At 38.5% G+C, this 22,007-nt stretch overlaps 1 protein-coding gene across 6 annotated transcripts in view; it reads right to left on the bottom strand.

Moving 5' to 3' along the window:
- Positions 1-924: 924 nt before the first annotated feature.
- LOC129765106 (calcium-binding mitochondrial carrier protein SCaMC-2) overlaps positions 925-22,007 on the bottom strand; it is a 66,652-nt gene continuing 45,569 nt past the window's right edge. For 4 of the 6 annotated variants that reach the window (XM_055764975.1, XM_055764976.1, XM_055764977.1 and 1 more), the window contains 3 exons: positions 6,184-6,342; positions 5,544-6,111; positions 925-1,884 (listed from right to left, as the gene is read on the bottom strand). In XM_055764975.1, coding sequence (XP_055620950.1) covers positions 1,673-1,884; positions 5,544-6,111; positions 6,184-6,342 — 939 coding nt within the window. In that variant the 3' untranslated portion in view covers positions 925-1,672. Of the gene's footprint in view, positions 1,885-5,543; positions 6,112-6,183; positions 6,343-10,458; positions 10,519-16,699; positions 17,435-22,007 lie in introns of those variants that run through there. The other 2 variants (XM_055764979.1, XM_055764980.1) reach the window with 2 other exon arrangements.

Genomic DNA, 22,007 nt, shown 5'->3' with positions numbered 1-22,007 from the left:
AAGCTAGATTCCGCAAAAGCCGTGTAATGCAAAAAAAAAGAACTAAGGGCAACGAAAAAGAAAATGCACATTTTCAAGAATAGTTATCTATATTTCAAAGTGGTTTTTTGTTGTTGTTGTTTTCAATCACTTAGCAGTATCCGGGTGAGGATTAGAGCTACTCTTCACTCACTCTCAATGCATGCCGTTATACTCTTTCTTTGTGCCGTTACAAAACCTGTCTTCTTCCACAAAATGACCAAAATATTAGACTCGAAACAATGGAAAGCCATTTTATCATCGCGTGTTACTTCAAATATCTGGGAAATTGGTAATGTGGTCTTTTCCTTTCCTACACATTCAAGATAAAAATCCTGAGACCAAGATGAGTCCATCACTTCATTTTACGAGTGTATTTTTCAGTCCTTTTCGTTTACTCTGTTTCACACTTGAATGCCGTAAATTTTCATCAACGAGAAAAATTTCAAAATGTTTAACTAAAGAAAGAAAACACGACCAAATTCACCCCGAAATGATCGCTTCCTAGTGTTCCTTCTGTGTTCTCCTCCTGCCTAAGCGCTTTGCTGCTGGAATACGCGCATACTGTATACTTCGATCACATCAATCACATATCTCGCGTGTTGCATGGGACTCCCTCCCTTTCTCTCACACCCTACTGTATTCCTGAGGAACCAGCCCCAGAAGATACCGCTCGCGCTCCCCAACACCCTAGCTAACAAACTATGCTGCTGCTGCTGCTGCTACTCTTGTCACACCTATTATAATTGCCCTAAAATGCAGATCCTCCCCCAATGCAGGGTCCACCAGAGAATGCCACTGTTTCTGCTGTTCCGTTTGTGAACTACCGGCAGGGTAGAACAAAAAAAATTAGAAAATTGTCTAATACATCTATGATACAGGATATTATAAAATAAAAACAATAAATAGATAAGGAAATCTCCTTTTCGCTTTGCGTGTTTCGTTTTTTTTTGCTTTGCTGCTTGCATCTTACATCTTACATACTTTGCCTATCAACGATCCGTTTCCACCCACTCACAAGTTCGCAGTTTGGATCATATCAATTTCATAGGAGTATATTTTTTTTCATTGTTCTGAGGATTATCATTAGAGAGACACATAAACGTTTTGATTTAATCACGGGCAACCGATCAAATCGGGCGGAAATGTCTCTGTGGTTTTAGATTTAAGAGCAAATTGGTTTTTCAAGTTAATGTTTTTGTTTCTGATATAAAAATGATTCAAAAAATTGTTCAAGTTGCTATACTGATAAAAAAAAAAGGGAAACAAAAGCATAATTGCGATATTTACATCTAAACAGCAACGGAAAATCACGTTTTTTTTTACGGAGAATGTATAAATCCTGCCGCAGTTGGACTGACGCTGCTTTTCACTGCTCCGCCTTTTTTCTTCTACTGTGTCACATGCGTTCGTTCCAGGAGCAGCTTAGAGCTTAGGCGTAATTCCGGAAAACAATGTGTTTAATAAATAACTGCAATGGCGCAGCCGCCTTCCCCGGGAGCAGGAGCGGCGCGGGCTGATGACGAAGGATGATGACGACGACGACGGAGATGACTTTAATAACGGCTAACTTTAGAAACACTAGCGCGGCTGGTAAGGGTAGTAGTAGTTGTGGTTGCTGTTGCGAACAGGACACTGTGGTGGGCGTAGCAAATCATGTCATGTTAACTCCCAGCGCGCGGCTCGAGTACTCGTACACCACATAGCTGATCGAGACGGCTGGCAGCACCTTGATGAAGTTGGGCGTGATGCCACGATAGAGACCAAGGGGACCCTCGGTTTGCAGAATCCGCTTGAACACGTTCGTCATGTTTGGCTCGACGGCAGCAATTCCATCCACCGGGTTCTGCGAGCCAATGGTCACCGCTAGCGAGGAGAAATTTAGGAAAAATGTTATACATGCTATTCCATTTGAATTCGAAGGTCGATTTTTTTTTTGTATTTTTTTATTTGGCTTAAATTTCGCAGACGCATTCTGCCATTCTACGCATAGTTGTCCCATGTTACTTTTAAACAGTTTTTACTTTTCATCATAAAACTATGTTTGTATGCCTTATTTTCCGGAAAAAGATAAATAAATATATTGTTTGCTCCCAGCCTTTAAAAAAACAACATGAAGCTCAATTGTCTCATGTTGATATTCTAGGCATAACTGTTCCACCATGTTTTTTGTAGATCCATAATAAATTAATCGGTTTAAGTACGAGAATTTTATGTCATGCTTTCAGCAGGGCTTATGCACTCATTTCTATCTTGAAAGAACGAACAAATTCCCAAACAAATAAAAAAAATTAACAGAACACGGGTACACCTTGTTCGAGAATGCCTAACAACAATGAGATTTATATTCTGCAAAGGTGTTGCAGATCACTCCCTTCGTCATAAAACGATGTTTCATGCATAATCTTTCGGAAAAACACAAAAAACTTAAAGCTTCTGGTAGACAAAATGGGGTACAAAACTTTGATTGCATTTTTCTCAGTTGCGTAGAACGGCAGCATTCTTTAAGATCAAAAAGGACGCATTCTTGTTTTTCCATTTTGATTCTAGCCTTACTTTTGAAAAGGGCCTAAACGAAAATTGCTTGAAAATTTTGAAAAAAAAATTAATACTCTGCTGTTCTGTAATTTTTATGATTTTATTGTTATCAAGGTAATTAAAATCATTGCACGGAGTTTAAAAAAAACAGAGTTAGTACAACAGATAAAACTATGACCATTTTCAGTAACTTTCTTATTCCCATTAGAAGTAATAAAAATTCTATAGGTGTGAGTTAACAGTAAGGTTTGAGGCCCTGAGATCCTGAGGCATATTATCAAAAACACTATATGCATCCTTCTGAGTGTAACCTTTTTGTCACATTTCGAACTGAGCGATTCGATTCGTTGATCTTATGGCTTTTTTCCGGATCTTCGCTTCCGATCAACAGTCAGACGTTCGTCGACTCGTTCTATGCTACCAGAGAATATATTTTTTGCGCGAGTGCTTCGAGAATATATCGCGAATTCCATGGTGATTCGCGATATATTCTCGAAGCACTCGCGCAAAACTTTTTCGCGCACGCACTGTTCTTTCGTCGCCATTTTGAAAACTTTTACGCGCCTGATGACGTTAACTCACAGAGTGTAAATATACATTGTATACGCGAAATTTCAATTAATTTAATCCTACGGATCAAAAGTCAAAACAATTTGAGTGTGTGCGGAATTGAAACGGTACACCGTTCACCTGACATGTTTTCAATAGTATTGAATATCATTCTTGGGGGTCTCCGTAGCCACATTGGTTGCGCGTTCGCTTAGTAAGCGATCGATCGTGAGTTAGTTCAAAACTCAGGACCCTCATTGACCATCTTTGTGTTGTTACAGAATAGCTACGTCCACGCAACAATCATCAGCGATGGAGATCGATCCACGGTCGAAATTAGATCGATTCATCCATACAACTGCTCTGCTCTGCAAGACACATCGGGCTGCTGTTCTATAAATAGCTCAACAATGATCAATCAACTTTCTCCGCTGTCCGGTGGTCTAACTGGATAATGGAAGAAAATACAATACAGAATACTCTTACGCCTAAATGGCTACTGTGTAAATGTACCATATGCAATGGTATAGAAGGAATACTGGCGAATGGCAACTATGTAATGTAATGTGCTATAATTATAGATATGATAACCATGTGACATGTACACGATTAAAATTCGGCTCTGTTACAGCTAAAATGCTAATGAGCCTGAAATAAATAAATGGGATAAAAAAAATATCATTCTTCCTGCATTTTCTCCGAAAGTTCATCCTTGGTAGAGAAAAACCGCGCTGATTGAATTGAAATTTCGAATTTTTGTTTGTTGAATTTTTCATCAACTCATTTCAAAGGGTTTCTATCAGGAGAATGGCTTGGTCAAGGAAGAACTGATACTTCATTTGCATCAAACTATGATTTTAGCCGCATCGATGTATGTTTGAGGTCGTTATTTTGCTGGAAAAGTCTATTGAGAGGCATATTTTCTTCTGCGTAAGGAATCATTACCTCCTCTATATTGGCTTGTAATCGACAGCATTCATTGTGTTCCTGATTCGGAATATAGGATCCAAACCATACGAGGAAAAACAACCCCAAACATGATATTTGCACCACCATGTTTCACTTTTTTTTTCGTGAATAAATTTATCTCAGTTTGGTCGTTCCACAAAATAATCAGCTACAACTACTCATCACGAGGATTTCTCACCAGGTCTCTTTCCTCAGAAGTGCAGTGGCGATTTCTCCTCAGTCTAGTTGTTCTGACAGTGAAATTAGAAATTATTTACGATGAAATTGAAAAAAAAAATATTGCTGCAAGATTAATCAATCCTACAAGTTGTGGAGCCGATCTGGCGTGGAGGTAACATCCATACTTCTCACGCTCAAGACCACGAGTTCAATTCTCACTCCTGACATTCTTCCAAAATGGAAGGTAAAAGAGACGAACCAGCCAGAAGCGTTGAAAGTCACTATAATAGAGAAAAAAAATCCTACCAGTTACAGGAGATCAATTGAAACCAGCTAGAATTAAACACACACCTATTTGATTGTCCAACAGTTATATCAAGTATTACAGCGGACAAGTAATGAAGTTTATTGCACAGGGCACCAACAGAAATGGACGAAAAAGTCATAATTTAAAGCAAAAAGTTGGATTTTTGAAATGTTTCTTATAATTGTCTTTAGACCTGATTTTGTGAAAATAAGTAAATTCTTCTCGAAAAATAAAAAAAAGATTTGTTACAATGTGTATTTTATTTACACTACTCAATTATTCTTTCAGCATACCGACAACTATCTACTCATTCCGGAAAACTTACTTCTAGGTTAAAAAGGCTCGAGAAACATTCAAAAACGACCAAAAGTTGAGAATTTTCGGTAAATTTTATTTTAAAATCATTGTGTCTCAAAAACGGTAGCATTTAGCAACGTTTTGCCGTACACCCACCCTATTGACTGCAAATTATGAGTACTTTCATAAAATCAGGCCTGAAAATAATTAAAAGAAACATTTCAACAATTTTCAAAAATCCAACTTTTATAAAAAAAAATCATGACTTTTTCGTCCATTATTTCGCCATGTTGGTGCCCTGTGCAACAAACTCCATTAGTTTTTCGCTGCAATATTTGATATATATAAAAAAAAAATCAATAACATCTTTTTTGAGAAATTAGAGTTTTCAGTGTTGTTCTCGATATAAAATAAAAATTAAACTTTTTTTTAACAGTGCATATTTTCTCTATATAGCCCCAAATAACCTGAAAGATTGCGGAAGACACCAAATCAATCGGTTTCTAAGCTATATTTTTTTGAAAATTTTCAAGCAATATTTTTTGGCCCTTCTCAAAAGCAACGCTAGAATCAAAATGGGAAACCGATGAATTGTCCTTTTTAGTCATAAAGAGTGCGTCTGCAAAATTTCAACCAAATTGGAAAATACAAACATAAAAGTTATTAAAAAATCGTCATTTGTGTGAGCGCAGTCGAAGTGTCTTACCTTGTGCCTGTAATCGGGTCCGCACCAGTGCCAGCGGATAGGAGCAAACCTGTCCGAGTGTGCTGGAGGCGCTACCGCACGCCAACAACAGCCAGAAACTCGGTTGTTCCGTCTCGTAGTGGCTGAGATACTTCTTCTTCAGCGTTTCGTACACGGCTAGATCGATACCGGCGTACGGTATGATGCCGAGCATGTTTGGAATGTAACCGCGGTAGAATGAGCGAAGACCCTCGCGGCGGTAGATCTTGCTCGCCGCGTCCATTATACTACTGTACTGTCCGGTTTTCCTTAACGCTAGTCGGGTTTTTAATACTTCTAGTGGATAGATTGCGGTTTGGGACACACCGCCGGCACAGGCTCCCGCCAGGAACCGCTCGTAGATGGTCATCTGGCGCTTGTCGTTACCCCGGATCAGTCGCTTGACCTGTTCGTACGCGGCAAACTTGATCGCCGACTCGGGAGCAATTTTCAGCACGTTGATGAAGTTACCCCGCCAAAGGCTGCGGACACCACCCTCCTTCAGCATGTACTGCAGACAGTCTGAGATTCGCTGTTTAGTTGATTGCACCTGTTATGAAAAAAAAACACACACATTTCGTGAAAAACTGTTTGTTACTTCCGTTGATTCAATGGGCATTACCTGCAAGAACACCTTGAGACGATCGAGTGGGGCCGTACACGTCCGGGACACCGCACCGGCGATGCCACCTGCCGCCAGGTGCCGCCACCACATGCCGCTCTGCATTTCGCTTTGCGTGAAATCATCAGGTACGTTCAGATCCTCACCGATATCCAAATACTGAAAGTGAACAGAATGATGCAAGGGGGAACGGATTAGAATAGTTTTGAATCAACTTGCTGGATAAGAGGTCCTTGTCATGTGTTGCATTCCTAGGATAATAGGGGAGGGGCTACTATTTTTGGAAGAATTTGGCTCGTGTGAAGTTAACGAAAAAACAGACTAAATAGAGATTTGCAAGGCCTACTCTATGGATGCATTTTCTTATAATGATTGATGATGGGGGGAAAACATGCCACAAGAGTAGGCTTTTGTTGATAATATGCATTCCTCTGAGGACAGCCTAGAACTGGAAAAAATCCAGCAAGAGCAACGAAAACTAGGGCCCCACCGATCGAAAAATAATAACAAAAACGTGAGTGATAACAGTGTTGTCCCCTTTGCAGCGCTGCCGCTGCTGCCCTATTCGTGCGATGATCGTTGTGTATACATACACAACAAATGGCACGCGCTAGACCTGTGCCAAGTCGATCCAAGCAGTGACGTCAGGCCAGGCTTGACGTCTGGAGAGAACCCACCAATGACTGAGTGACGCGGACACGCTTTCAAGACGTGGATGCTACTGTACCAACATCCCCATACACACGCCACTACTCCAAACAGATGATCAAAGTTCAGCACAGACAAGCGCGTGTGGCGTATTAGCGCTTTGAATGGCGCGTTTGAGCAGCGCGCGAGCGGGAGCGATAAGTGACAACGATAGGAGCTTTCATCAAACGCTTTTAGGAAAAACCTTGTGCCAAATATAACCGGATGGTTTACTTTCAAATTTTGTGGTACAATTTAAGGAGAGGTTAAGGAAGTCTGCTGCTCAAGGTTATCAACTTGTGTTATTTTTGACTCTAAAGGTTTCCTTGGCAGTGACTTATCGAATACTGCGAGTAGAAAGATTTATTTACCCGTAATGAGGTCGCACAATTGTCGTCAAATATTCCACCAGAATAATAAATAAAATAATGAATCAGTTTGATCATGTAAACCATTGAATGTCCATAGTGCTGGAATGTTTGGTATCTTTGGCCCATCTTCAACTTGAGTGTGGGCCACTGGAAGTTTACTCTTCAATACACTGTGTGTGTCAATGAATTCCAGAATTCAAACGATATCAAATTATTATCTATTTCGCATATTGCTACATAAAAAGTATTTGGATAAGGGCGAGACTGCACATGGAATACAGAACGTTCCTCGCATGAGAGCATCTTTAAATGCTGGATTTCAACTAGTTACAAGAAGATCCAAATTACCCAATTGCAACCATTTAACTTTTAATAAGTTCTTGAAACAAATAGAGTCTTGCAAAAAATGTTATTGAAGTATATAAAATATCTTGCGACGAATCTTCTGAGAATAACAACTCATTGCCTTTTTAACACCAATCAAACAAAGCAGAAAAGACGAAACTGAACCAAACTATACACGAGAAGCTCACGACACTTTTTGGGACCGTTTCAACGATGTGGCAAATGAAAATAATAGGGAGCGTCGCGTTCAGGAAAAAATCGACCATTATATGACAGTTATTCGAATCGATCGCAATCAAGATTCTTACATATGGTGGTCATTAAATTCTGAGCAGCACCCAAAATTGGCAAGATATGCTAGATTTAATCTTTCAGCTCCTTGCAGAATTGTTTACTATTGTTGATAAATTAAGGTTATGAGTTGATTTTAATTTGATTTTGAAAAAATATGATATTTCAGTAATCAAGCTTTATATTTAATCATGTATGAATGATGTTAATTAGCTCTATGTTTTTTCAAAACTTTAAAAAATTTACAAGCGTGAGAAATAGGAAGGATCCAAAACCAGTGAGTGCGTGCATGAATGCATACGTATAATTTAAGACGAAATGCATCTTTTCATCGAGCTTTTAACAAGGTTATGAGATAAAAATGTAAACAAATACGGTGACATCTATTAACCCCCTTGGATGTTGATGTATAAATTTTGACGTAGGACTACGTTTCCAGTAAAGATGACGAAGTCAGAAAAGAACAGGTCCCATTTTCGTTGAATGAAATCAACGTGAACTATTTTCACTACGAATGAATTTTGATAATTTGCATTCCAACCGAATTAGAAATTCTCTAAGATTTGTTAAAATGAACAGAAGACAGAAGCATTATCATTTTTCTATACATTCGTTTTGATCATTCGGGTGCTTCCATACCCGTGCTGACAATAACAATCAATTTGGTTCCTAGAGATTCGTCTCTAATGAGAATGTTTCTTAGACTTTTACTTATATTGTGTCGGGCTCGTGCATCTTTGGTATGCTGGCAATCCCGCAAATAGAGTCTGCATTACAGGAACATAAGATTGTTCTGTTTAGCCAATTAAGGGGGAACCCCTGTATGGAAGGCCGAAAAATAATGAAATTCCGTGATTTTTTTCGGACGTTAGGCATAAAGGGAAGTGTTCGGATATTTTGGTTATTGTTTAAGATATATTTGAAGATGTATTTTCCATTTTTTGAGTGCGTGAATAATGATTATTACGCTGATGACAGCTGGACGCGTGGGTGCTGTCTGAAAATCGGTACCTTCCTGGTGGTATCGGTTCTGAAGCAACAGGGTGTCGCAGAACGAATTCCAATGAATATTTTGAAACTAAAGACAAAACCTAAAGCGTTATGCAGAGGTTTTTGAAAACTCGAGAAATTGCCAAAATGGCGGTCATTTAGTTAAAAATGAGTTATTTTTCATGAAAAATCATAAAAAAATAAAATACAAAATCCAAAAAATAAGGCTATGTAACGTTTTATATAATTCATTTCTACATGCTGATAAAAAAAAATCAGTCAAATCAGTCGAGTAGATCCTGTGATATCGATACCACCAGTTGAATAAACATGGTTTCGAGAAAAACGCGTTTAATAATTCTTACAGCAATACTATATCCCTTGAGGTGACTACTTTTGGCTGTAACTTTTCAACGAAATCAAATATCGAAAAATCCTTTGAGGGCAACATTTCTGAGGGCATAATGTTCCCAAAAATGCAAAAAACAAAAATTAGATTTTTTCAATTTTCCAGACCGGGATCGTGGATTAGAGCTTATTTGATGACCGAATAAACGCTGCTTCCATTTCCTGATAGGTAGATCCTCTTCGCCTAATCTTCCAAGACCAGTGTTCCGACTAAATAAACAAACAAACAATGAATACGTCCCCAACATCAGCTATCGATCAGACGTAAACAGCATGCTATCGATAATAAACTGTGAGGAATATGTATAATATTTACTTCCCGGGAAGTCCATCGGGTCCCATCGAACTAAATTGATTCGTCATCGGAGCGTCACATCAACTGGAGTTTTTTTGTTGTTTTGAAACAACTTCCACCATATCTCCCCACATACCCACAACACAGATAAGTTTCATTTCGCGTGTAGTACATAAGCAAATGATCACATGACCGAGGATGACGCTTCTTTATTCGCACACTCAGCAGATATAGGCGACCGAATCCAGTCTAAACTGATCCGAGTTCGCTTACATTCAATTAGCTCAATTTGATTCGAGTATCTGTTAATTACAGCTATCGGGTCTAATTGGAGGCGGACGCTCGCCAACGGATCAGGTGGGAACGCATAACAGAACGTAACAGCAATCTGGGAAGAAAAAAAACTGGGTTGGGAACAACCACAATGATCGACACAAAAATTTCCCCAATTTAATCTGCAACGTTAACCTTTCTGACGTCCCAAAACAAATGCCAAATTCTTATCGCCAGTAGCCGCCAAGTGAAACCGGATTCATCACAACCAACTGTTACCAAGTGATTCTGAGTGGACCGCGACAACGACGACGCGAGGGAAAACCTGTCGGCTAGACGGATCCACTTTTTACCACTCCGAAGATAAGGGGGATTATTGGACGGTTAGCTTTGTTCTTGGATCACTCACTCCAAGAGTGCACTTTTGGCTCACGTGGAGGGAGGTGTGCCGACGTCACTATCGCTTCTGCAGAACATCTGTGGGATAATCAGCCGTTACCGAGACAATTTTGGCTGCCAACCTATGTGTATTATGCAAGCCCCCAACCTGATAAATGTGTGTGCAGTCTTTGTTTATGTAACCTTTACGTCACAAGTGCATCAATGAATAGTAACCTTTAGCACCACTTCTACGTAAAAGTCACTGTCCAACGTATCCATGTAAACAACGAATCGCGGCTTGCGTCAAAATTCACTTTTCAAAAAATCGATAAATTGCTGCTGCTGCTGCTTCAGCAGATGCACCTTGTCTCTTGCACTATCAACAAACTTGTATTCCCTTCGAAAGGAAACGTGTTGGATACACTACACTAAACCTAACCAGAACCAATGGGCACATGGCCAAAACCGTTGGGCAATCGATTCCACGCTGTGTAGTGACGATGACAACGCGCTAGCGAAACAATAATGCTGCTGCTGGCCACCCGATCAGTCGTGATCGGTGTCTAGAAAATTTGAACTGTTTCATGTCGCTTGCACCAACCAACTGTGTGTTTATGGCGCCGAGAGTTGCAAACATTGGTGGTGCTCACCTATCCTATTTAACAACCACCCTCCCTTACTACCCTCCTCCCAATGTTGCGTCGGATACAGTTTTTTTTTTTTTGTTTGAGAGAGTACAGCGCATTGCATATCCTTCGCCTGTTTTTCTCGTTGAATGAAATGACGACGACGAGCGGCCCGAGTTCGGGATGCACTATTTTGTATTTCAAATTGCTCTTCCGAACCTTTCTGCAAAGATCATAGCTTCACTTCCTGTGTACGGGGCCGCGGTATGCTCGTCAAAATTCTCGTGGATAAAATTAGCAGCAACTCAGCGGCAGCGGTGGCAACGAACGAGAATTTGTTGTGCACCTGTTACACTAGTTTGTACATACAGTAGAGGACATCAATTCAAGTATGTGTCCTTGTTGTCTACTATTCTCATTACTCGATATCTTTTGCGTTCCTCTGGGAAACCCATTCCAACACCCATCCCAACCCAAGTCGATCAATTTAATCAACACGAAAAACTCGGGGGCACAAGTGTGCAATCGACTGGAAGAATGGCAGTAAAAATAAATCTTTCCAGAGCTGCGACAATTACACAACTTGTTTCTACGCTCTGCTCTACATATCCGGAGACGAGCAAGGTTATGTGGCGTATTTGTCCATCATAACACATCGCTCTCCTTCACTCTGCCAACAGAAATAGAAGCACATGAAGCTGTTCAAGTTTTAATTACAATCCGACAGCGACAGGGAGGACATTCGGAAATTTCTACTGGCTGGAAGGCAATTGCATCGGTATATCTCCTTGCATGCGTGTATTTATTATAATGACCATAAAAATTTATAAGTAATAGCGTTACGACGTTGAAGCGGAGCTTTGCTATGGCTAGGAAACTCGGAGTAATACCTTGAGTAGTTGTTTTTTTTTTTCTTTTTCTTGTATTTTAGAAACGAAGAATTCTTCTTTGTTTCTTCGAACAACGTCGGATAGTTAAGCACACAACCGCACGCGGATTGGAACAATCGTAGATAACGAACTGTCCTACACGCTGCACAAGTTTCTCGATGACTACTTTCCATAATATAAAGGAGTGTGGATACAGTAGTAGATGAGGCCAACCTTGAACTTAGAAAGAATTTTTTATTTCCTTTTATCTGTTCACCATACTATTAGTTGATATCCCTGGATATCGCAGTGATCTGGTACCGAGGACTGTTATTTTTGGTGTGAATCCGTGTGTTTTTTCAAACCTACGGATTTTTTTTGTAATACATCGGAAAATGTGTTTATTTCATGCCCCTTTCTCCGTCATCCTTTTATCCTTCTATCCTCGGATATTTTAGAAGTCACTTAATTCCATCGTATATTTGAATCTTGCCGATATGTAGCTTTATATGTCTTTAAACATATAATGAAATGTTTGCTTGTTTTGAAATGTATGCAAATATGTCGAACATTATTCAAATTCTCTACTTCAAAAAATGTTACCTTAAGAACATTCCAATATACAACATACTCTGAAAACAAGAATCCGTTTAAATCTCTAGAAATTATACTAAATTCCGTATAATTTACCTACGGATATCTGTGAAAACCAACGGAGCTACAGCTTCATCGTATACCGCGATTAACCCCGATTATCTGTTGTGCGAATTATCCGCGAAAGCGAGTTCCATAGTCATTCTACAAAGCTTCCCGAAATGTGTGAGTGAGTGGTGGGCTCTTGTTCTTTTGTTTTGTTCATAGCTTTCAAATTATTACTGATATACACGACTTCAAAGAGATGGATAGTCCAATGATTTCTGTATTGCTAAAATATAGTTTTCATGCTGAAATATCTTTTTTGCAGTCGCAACTCATTATTATTACATTATAGCATTATCCGCGATTTTCGTTATCAGACTATTTAGTATTTCTTACATTGATTGAGTTGACCTTTCATCTCTGCTGAGAAGATCCTCGAATGAATGATGAATCCACGGCATTTCATCCGCATTATTGACGTGAAACTACGAAATCATTTCATTTTATTCATTTGTTCACTGCTTCGGATATCATTATATAATGCATCAAAATTGTCTAAACAACTTTTTAGTAGAAAGCCCTTTCTTGGGCCCACAACTCGGAGATGAATGAATCGAAAAATTTAAAATTTTCATCAACAAAAAATAAGAGAAAGAAAGTAAGCCTTATGTCGCAATTTGTTTACTTATTACATTGTACGCATTGCATGGTCTTCTTCGCAGTTGACACATACTCGGTCCCATTAGAATATTTTCTTGTTTCACCAGCATTATTCCACATTTCTCAACCATTTTAATCAACCTTTTGCACCGCAAAAATCAACAATAATGTGTGCATGTGAATCAAAAATACAGAAGCACTCTCCAGACCACATGAAGATCGATTACCCTTCCGTGAATATAAGTTTTTCTTTCGCATTTATCAGATGATTACGTACTGATCTAGTGCCGTACACAGTAGCAAGTACACACAAACAGAACGTAACAAATCTCAAAAAATATATAATTCAAAAGATGTGACATTCTTCCCAACATTTCCGTGTCTTGTCAACAGAGTATTAGGTTTCTTGTATACTTAAAGCAATCTGTTCTACAAACACTGTGTTTGATAGATATCGGCAATAATTGCTTCTTTTGTGTATAAAATTGTGATCAAAGGGATATCCGGATCCGGATATCCGGCAAACATCGAGAGCAGGTAATCGGATAATCGGCTCTTCATTTGTGAATACGAAACTGGGAGAAACGGCATGTGTTCATGAAATAAATAAAGGATTACATTTTGAAAGTAATAATAACATTTTTACATGAAAATAATGAACTGTGATTACATTTTTCGTATAGAATAAATGTCCTTTAACAGAGTATCAAGTTTTCTGCAAGGAATACTGAACAGATTTTTTGACGTAGGACTACGTCTTTCATTTCAATACCGGGGTGTAAAATCAAAGTTTCGAAAACGAAAGCGTTACGCCGAAGACCGAGATTTTGAGTGTTAATAGCTCCTAAACAACTGAACGAAATGGTATGATAAACACTTCATTCGAAAGATAAAATGTCTACGCGTTCTGTACTTGTTACTTTCTGATCCAAAAACTTGTTTCAATAGTCTTAAATTTGCTTTCAAAATAGGCTATTGAAATCACCAATCGGTATATAAGCGAGCGCCGCTCGGAAATCCACTCAGTTCTAATTGAACAGCGATTGGAGCATGTTGTCGCTGTTGTGGTGAAGCTCTTCATTTATCATGAAAGCGCGGATGAACGGTGTCACCAAGAGCCTGTTTGTGCACCTTAGGCCAGAAGGGAATCCATCAGGAGGAGAGTGATGCTACAAACGGGAAGATCTCGAAGCAGCCGCTACACACACACACATACACGCACGGAATTCTTTCCGTTTGGATCGAGAAAGATCCGGAAAATAATCTGCCAGTTCCTCTAGGAATTTAGAAATACATTCATGTGAAAGAGTTTATTTGAATGTTTTCTATCCATGTAACACTGTGACCAAATATGTTTCAATCAAGTGCTATTAACAGATGGTTATCTAGTTAGCATTAACCACTGGTGGGCTTCCAGTATCGAGGAAAATGTGGAAATATCTAATCGTTACTGAAAATAATCTGCCAGTTCCTCTGGGAATTTAAAATTACATTCATATGAAAGAGTTTATTTTAATGTTTTCTATCCATGTAACACTGTGACCAAATACATTAGGTTTTGTGATTTTTCAATCAATCGCAATCAACAGGATAGCTTCTGAAGATTATTCTTCCCCATCAGTAGGATATTTCCGTATCCAATATTGGATGCATAAAACCTTGTGCCTCCAACGTAACGCTCTCGTTTTCGAAGTTCTCCAAATATTCATTCATTCAGAATGAATTCAGATTCAACTTCATACAAATGATCTCTAAATCAACGATAGTCCTACGTCACCCTTGCGGTTATACCATAGATATAACCAACTTCCTGTTTTTTGGTTAAGGATTTAATAACAGAGAAGGTTACAATGATTATTTTTTATGGATATATTGAAATAATGTCGAGAAAAAGTAAGTACTACGAATTCAAACAAGCAAAAAACATTAAGGAACAACAACGAGTAGACATTTTCATTCGAGATTACAAAACATGGAACTATCTTCAGGAACATTTAGGATCGATCGCAATCAAGTTCCTTACGTTTGATGGTCAATAATCTTCGAGCAGACTCCCAATTGACAAAGTTTGCTATAGTTTATCATTCATCTCCTTGCAGTAGTGTTTATAATGAAGGACTGTTCTCTGAAGCTGGTCTGGTGTACGAAACAAAGCGTAATCGCTTGGTTAAAAAAATATAATAAAAGTCATAGTGTTAATGAATTATTGTTATGAGTTAATGCTATTTCAATTTAGAAAAAAATATGATTTATCTTGTGCTAACGAGAAATTATTGATTTTTTCTAATATCCGGTGTCCGGCCGGATACTGGATAGTTACCGGATATCCGTTTCATCTCTAGTATAAAATCAATTACTTCAATACGCGAGAGCAGACAGCTTGCCACACAAGATTTTCCCGCCCAAATTGGTTCAGGTGGAAACTTGAGTCCAATTCTCGAGATCACTAATGAATATAGCATGAAATTGTGGACTTGGAAGAATTTTTCAATATTCTTTTCGTTTCTGCGATATTTGGTTGTACATCTTCCGATGGAACAATGGAGGTGCCAGCCCAGATGATGATAATTACTCTCCGAGCCAGATCGGGGTCCTGGGTTCTTTCTTTCATCATCGAGAGAATAGAGTTACTCGAACTTGTGGATGATGGGTTTCAGACTTCCGAATGTATTGTATTGTTCGGATCCATGTGTCCTAGACTTGAACTTTAGTTTCTTCTTCAATACGCGACATTTTGGAAGAAATTAAAACACCGCCAGTAAACAATTCACTGAATGAACACAAAAAAGCTCTTAACAGATCAAGATACTGAATACAGGTAAGCACATTTGGGGTATTCCACAATAGTTCAAAATAATGGACGCAGTTGTTCACACCCAACAGAGGAAAAATACATTCATATCATAACTTTTATGGGAATTACAGCCAATTCCAAAAGTTAATAGCTGTACAGGGTAACATCGATATGACGTACATTATACTCTCGAATTGTACGTTGTATCGAAGAATAATTAAGAACTCAGAAACCTAGTTTATATTACTTTATTATGTTGCTGTTTGAGTAAGGTTAATGAATAAATTCAACTAGAAGACGAAGCCAACTTTTCTCATGATGTTTCCCTTCGTACTGTTGATTAAAATTTGATTCATTTAGAATCCGGAATCACAAAACAGTTGTTCTTCGGGATTGATTAAAAGTACAAATCAAGGTTTAGTACCAAAATACAAATAATTTATTGTTCTTTTAGAAAAACAATATTCAAAAAACTAATCCTTTGGACTTCGAAAATGTGTACGTAATGTGTAAAGTGTACGTTATATCGAGAGACATTATATCGAGGGTACGTTATATTTCCCTGTATCTGTCTAACTACTTTGATAAAGCTTATCACCTAATTCGAGAGACTGATAACAATCGAATAACCCCATCTACACAGCACTCCAAAGCGTAACCGGAAACATAAACTGTATATCGCTCCGGCGATTAGTCATTCACGCTACACTGACTCATCGATAACCAGAATCGTCAGAAGCAATATTGTTTTCAAATCGTTGGTGGATTTGGGAATTTCTGTTCCAAAGTCCGAAAGACATTTAGCACAGCAAAACATGGCATGGGGTTGTGTTAACCGGATATGTAAACGAAAACAAGCTAGTGAAGAATTTTTTATGGAAATTTACCTTGTTTAGCAACTCTTTGAAGACGAAAACAAAGTCTTCCAGGACATCCCCACTCAGGTTCATACCGCTCTGCTCCAATGCCATATTGGGTTCAATTTTGATAAGTTATATTTGATAAGCGGCGACAGCAGCAATTGTCCTCCTCTGGTGGTACTCGCCAGGAATTGAACACACTACTCACTATTATCACACAACAGTAATGTTTTCCTTGCTTCCAAACACGCACGTGTCTGTCGGTTTTTTTTCTAGCGATATTTATTACACCTTCTTCAGAAGACAAACAATGCACGCCTCCTTTGCTTCGCTTTATCAATGAAACGAACCGCTCTCGGCCAGCTGTTCGGTGGTGGTTTTAGCGCATAGCAATAGAGCGCAAAACGCGTTTCGCCCGGTCGTATCAATATCTTACTCTTCACCTTCAACTGCTAGTAGGCACTGTTGCTCGACGGCAGTAAGAAGTATCGAGAATACGCACACTTGGTTAGCTAACAATGCGAACTTGCTACACACGACTCTTTCGTCACTTGATATCACTTAACAGGCAAGAAGATAATTCGCTGCACTTTCTTCCGTTCCGCAGAATACAAAGCGATGGAAAAACTGCAGGCACTACTAATCTTCCAACTTATTTAGACATAATAATATGAAGGATCAATGCTTTTCCTGGTAAGGAAAACACGTCCAATATTGAAGGCAGCAAATTTCAGACTGATTTCAAAGTGGCAGCTCACTGATAGAATGACCTGTTGCAAATGTTGCTACCAACGAAACAACGAGAGAGAGAATGAGTGCGCTTTGCAAAGAATCTCTACTGTTGTGTTCGGCGGCACACACAATGAATTCAATAAAGAGAACACAACGAATTGCTTGCTCTTGCAGGCGTTGCGTCACGTAAAAGCACGTGAACGATTTTCTCGCTGTGTTTGGGTGTGTGTGTCTGCTGTGCGAATAGCGAGTGTATATTCCCGTATTGAATAGTGTAGTGGTTTACAGTAGAGGCCGCCTCCAATTGACACCTGTATGCTATTGTTTTAACAGCGTTCCAGAATTATCTGCATTTTCTATTAGGGGCACAAACAATTTTTGAGGACCTTCTGTGACGGAGCAATTTGATTCAGAGAAATTGGTATAATTTATTTAACTAAAAATATTGGCAATCTTCACTGTTTATATTGTATAGTTTACCAAAATAAACAATCCACTTTTTCATTAGTATCAATTTCGATTCTTTTTCACGAGATTACTTGTCATTCCCGATATTCTTCCTCCGGAATGAAAGCCAAAAGGCTGAAAGTCACTAGGACCACGAAAGAAAGCCTTTTTTTTTGCTACGCATTGTACATAATATATTACATATGCTCAACAATGAAACAAACAATGTTCAAATATATGAAAACATCTGAACGCAAAAACGTGTTCACAAAAGAACAAATTGAATGGATTCATGACGTAGTCCCACATAAATTTCATACATTGCTCAAAAAAATCAAAAATATTTCAAATAACTAATAGGATTAATATAATTGTATGTATTTGATTTTATTGAAAATATCTTCGCTATAAAAATGTAACGCACAGACATAACTTATCAGTTAATTCTAATTTTAAACAAATTTTTGGTCATTCCAAAGTCAAAAAAATCTGAAACTTCGTTGAAGCGATTGCAGCAGACGTCCAGAGGATTATTCATCCCATATAAGGTGCGATGGTTTGAACGACGGAAAAAATCCACTTGACGCGTCACCCGAAGAGGAATGTTGAAGCGTAATTTCCCAAGTAAGTCAACACAATCGACGTGGTTTGTCAGAACATCAAATATGAGCATACGTTGAAGGAGTATTCGTCTGCTTGATAGTGTCGGTAGGTCGATCAACATGCATCGGCTTTCATAAGATGGCAGGATCGTCCTATCCCTCCAGTTTAGGCGCCTTAGAGCATATCGAACAAAATGCTTTTGAATCCGTTCGATCCGGTTGATGTGAACAGCGTGATACGGAGCCCAAACCTGCACTCCATATTCTAATACACTGCGCACAAGTGAGCAGTACAACGTTTTCAAACTATACACGTCCTTTAAGTGATTTGTGGTGCGCTTCAGGAATCCAAGTATAGAATACGCTTTGGCCGCTACTGCGGCGATGTGTTCAGTGAATCTCAATTTGCTGTCGACAAGTATTCCAAGGTCCTTTACTGTGCTGGTACGTTTCAAAATTGTGTTTCCCATTTTGTAGTCGATAAAAAGCGGAATACGAGAACGGCTGAAAGAAATCACATAGCATTTGTTGGCATTGACTTCCATTCCATTTAATCGGCACCATTCCAATAGCGACTCGATGTCCATTTGAAGTGCGTAGCAATCCAGAGTCGATGTAACTACTCGGTAGAACTTTAAATCGTCAGCGTACAACAGCTTCTTAGATTTTAGCTTCGTGCAGAGGTCGTTAATGAAGAGAACAAACAGCAAGGGTCCGAGTATGCTGCCTTGAGGAACTCCGGACCGTATATGAACAGGATCAGAGCAGGAATCGCCTATCTTAACGAAGGAGATGCGGCCCGTGAGGTATGAACAGATCCATTGTGTAAGCCACTCTGGAAGTCCCATACGTCCGAGCTTCTCAACTACCAAAATGTGCGGTACCTTGTCGAAAGCTTTGGCAAAGTCCACATAGACAGCGTCAACTTGCTGTCGCTTCTCCATTTTGTCTAGAAGAGTCGATACGTAGCTTAGCAAGTTGGTAGTGGTTGAACGTTTCTTCATGAAACCATGCTGGTCATTGGAAATGATGCATTTGGTAGACTGATAAAGTACATCATGCACCATGGATTCGAAGACCTTAGGCAGACAGTTGAGAATGGAGATCCCTCGATAATTTTCGACATCATGTAGGGAGCCAGATTTATGAATTGGTTTGATTGAGGCGCACTTCCAGAGCGTAGGAAAGCTCTTCTCATTGAATGAACGGTTGAATAAAATACTTATGGGTAGGGCTAGGGAATTTGCGCAATTTTTAACGAAGAACGGAGGCAGTTGATCAGGACCAGGGCCTTTTGATCCATCGATGGATTGTAGTTTTAGCAACACCTCATGGGGCGAGAAACTCATCCGGGGTACGTTGACATTATATTGCGGAATAGTGTTCAGGTAGGTTTCAGACAAAGGTGGTGAGTTGTTACTTGACACACTTTGAAAGAAAGACGATGTATAACTGTAATATAATTGTCTTTACATCAATCAATAATATAAACAAATAGCCCATGTGTATCGTACATTTGCAATATTAACCCTCCTATACTCGCGCAAAGGTCTGTGAGGTGAGACCGAGAAATCAATAATTCGTTCATTTCTCAGAAAGAGTCAACTCTACGAATTGGCGATTCTCTCTAGCTTCGTTACTTGTCGTTCGTCATCGTTTAGCGTATCGCATGTGTTGGTACGAAGGGGACATGTATCACTTTTTTAACACTTTCGGTCTGACACACCGACACGAGTATAGGAGAAACTATTTTGGACAAGAGACTACTTTCCTTTTTTAGAATATTGTTCAATGAAATGTATAAATTAATGTTAGTGGCGTGGAATATTTATTGAATATAATAGGGTAAATGATCTTGGTTTGTCCAATTTGGGGTGTTTTTACGCAACTAGTAAATGCAAATCGATTTTTCTTCATGAAAATCACACATAATCGATACGAGTTTGGGTTTGTTGAAAAGCCCCAAGTCTCTAGTTGGTAATACTACCATAAGGTGTTGAAATTACTCAAATTTTTATGTTTTTTAACGAATTTCCTTAAAGAAGAATTATGATCATGGTTTGACCACCTCTGATCATGGTTTGCCCAAAAAAATGATCATGGTTTGTCCGGTTTTAGATATCTCCATTTTTGAATGAAAACATTCGAATTCACAATTAGATGTTGCATTTATCATTGCTTGAGTTTACTGTCATCATATTGATTCATTCATAATTTAGGCTTTCTTCAGAATATTGCCTTTTCTTGGGCATTTTAGAAGTGTTCACCTCAACACAATCAACACAGAAAAACCATACTTCTGCTATGCGCGAAGCACACCATAAACAAACATAAACAAACTGCAGCGCGCCAAGCGGTTGCCATAGAAATCATGTGGACAAAACAACATTATTGAATTGGACAACTCATGATCAGAATTGAGTTCATCAAAATGCGTTAATTTAATGGTTTAGCTATGTAAATCCGATACAAATGGTGAGCAAGCATGATGTTTACAATATTTATAAGTGTTGTAATCCAGAAAAGGTCTAAATACGTGCCAAATAATCATCTGGTGATCGATTAAAAGTTAGCTCGAATGAGGGGCGCATTGACACAAATAGAAGGTGTATTTTATAATCCTTTAAACATGTGATTTCGTAAAAATATACTATCAAACTACTATAAATCATGTAAAAGGCAATTTCATTTATATGTTTCGAAACATTCGAAGGCCTTATTTGACACAGCAGCGCTGAATTAGAGCATTCAAAAAAGTGGGCAAACCATGATCATATTTTCGACTGGACAAACCAAGATCATTTACCCTACATAAGATCTTTACCAAACTATTCTAATTTGATTTTAGTCCTCTTTGTCGCCGGATCGAACGGATTCATATATTATTCGTCGTTAGATTCATACGTGCAAAAGCAAAATACAAATGTTTGACTTTCGTATAGTTATTCGCTAAATACAATGGTCACACATATACACACTTGTGAAAGAATTGTAAACTACAAACTAAACGGTGGCTTATGGTTATGTTTTACGGTTACAGTTTCGAGAATATTTTTTTATAATATATGAGCTGAACAATATCGACAAGAAAACAAGTCGCAGAAAGTTCCTAGAAATCCTTTTATATAATCTTTTTATGCCCGATATAAAATGGAATTAATTCTTAGTTTACCAAGAACACGGAGACAAAGAATATTAGAAATACGCAAACTATATATTCCAGAACCTTTATCATCTGGTAAGTCGTTACCTATTCTTCTCTTCGAAAAAGACAAGAAAAACACGCTACAACTAAATGAAATGTAAAAAATAAGTTTGTCTCGAGCATACAGTTATGGTATATTCTGATTCTTACATCAATGAAACCATAATCGATTCATACGGTTTCATGTTATTTTATTGCTCTTTCTACTTTCATGAATTGTATTCAGTTGCTTACTTTCAATTAACAACAGGAAAAAAGTCGAGTTTCGTTAATTATGTTGGAGTATCAAAAATTATTCTGTTTTGAGCTGGCTGAATTAGATGACTAATAAAACTGAATGAAAACGAAG

Source organism: Toxorhynchites rutilus, chromosome 2 (assembly GCF_029784135.1).
Source record: "Toxorhynchites rutilus septentrionalis strain SRP chromosome 2, ASM2978413v1, whole genome shotgun sequence".
Taxonomy (NCBI): domain Eukaryota; kingdom Metazoa; phylum Arthropoda; class Insecta; order Diptera; family Culicidae; genus Toxorhynchites; species Toxorhynchites rutilus.
The sequence above is the reverse complement of the archived record's forward strand: the minus strand, read 5'-3'. Positions and strand labels throughout refer to the sequence as shown.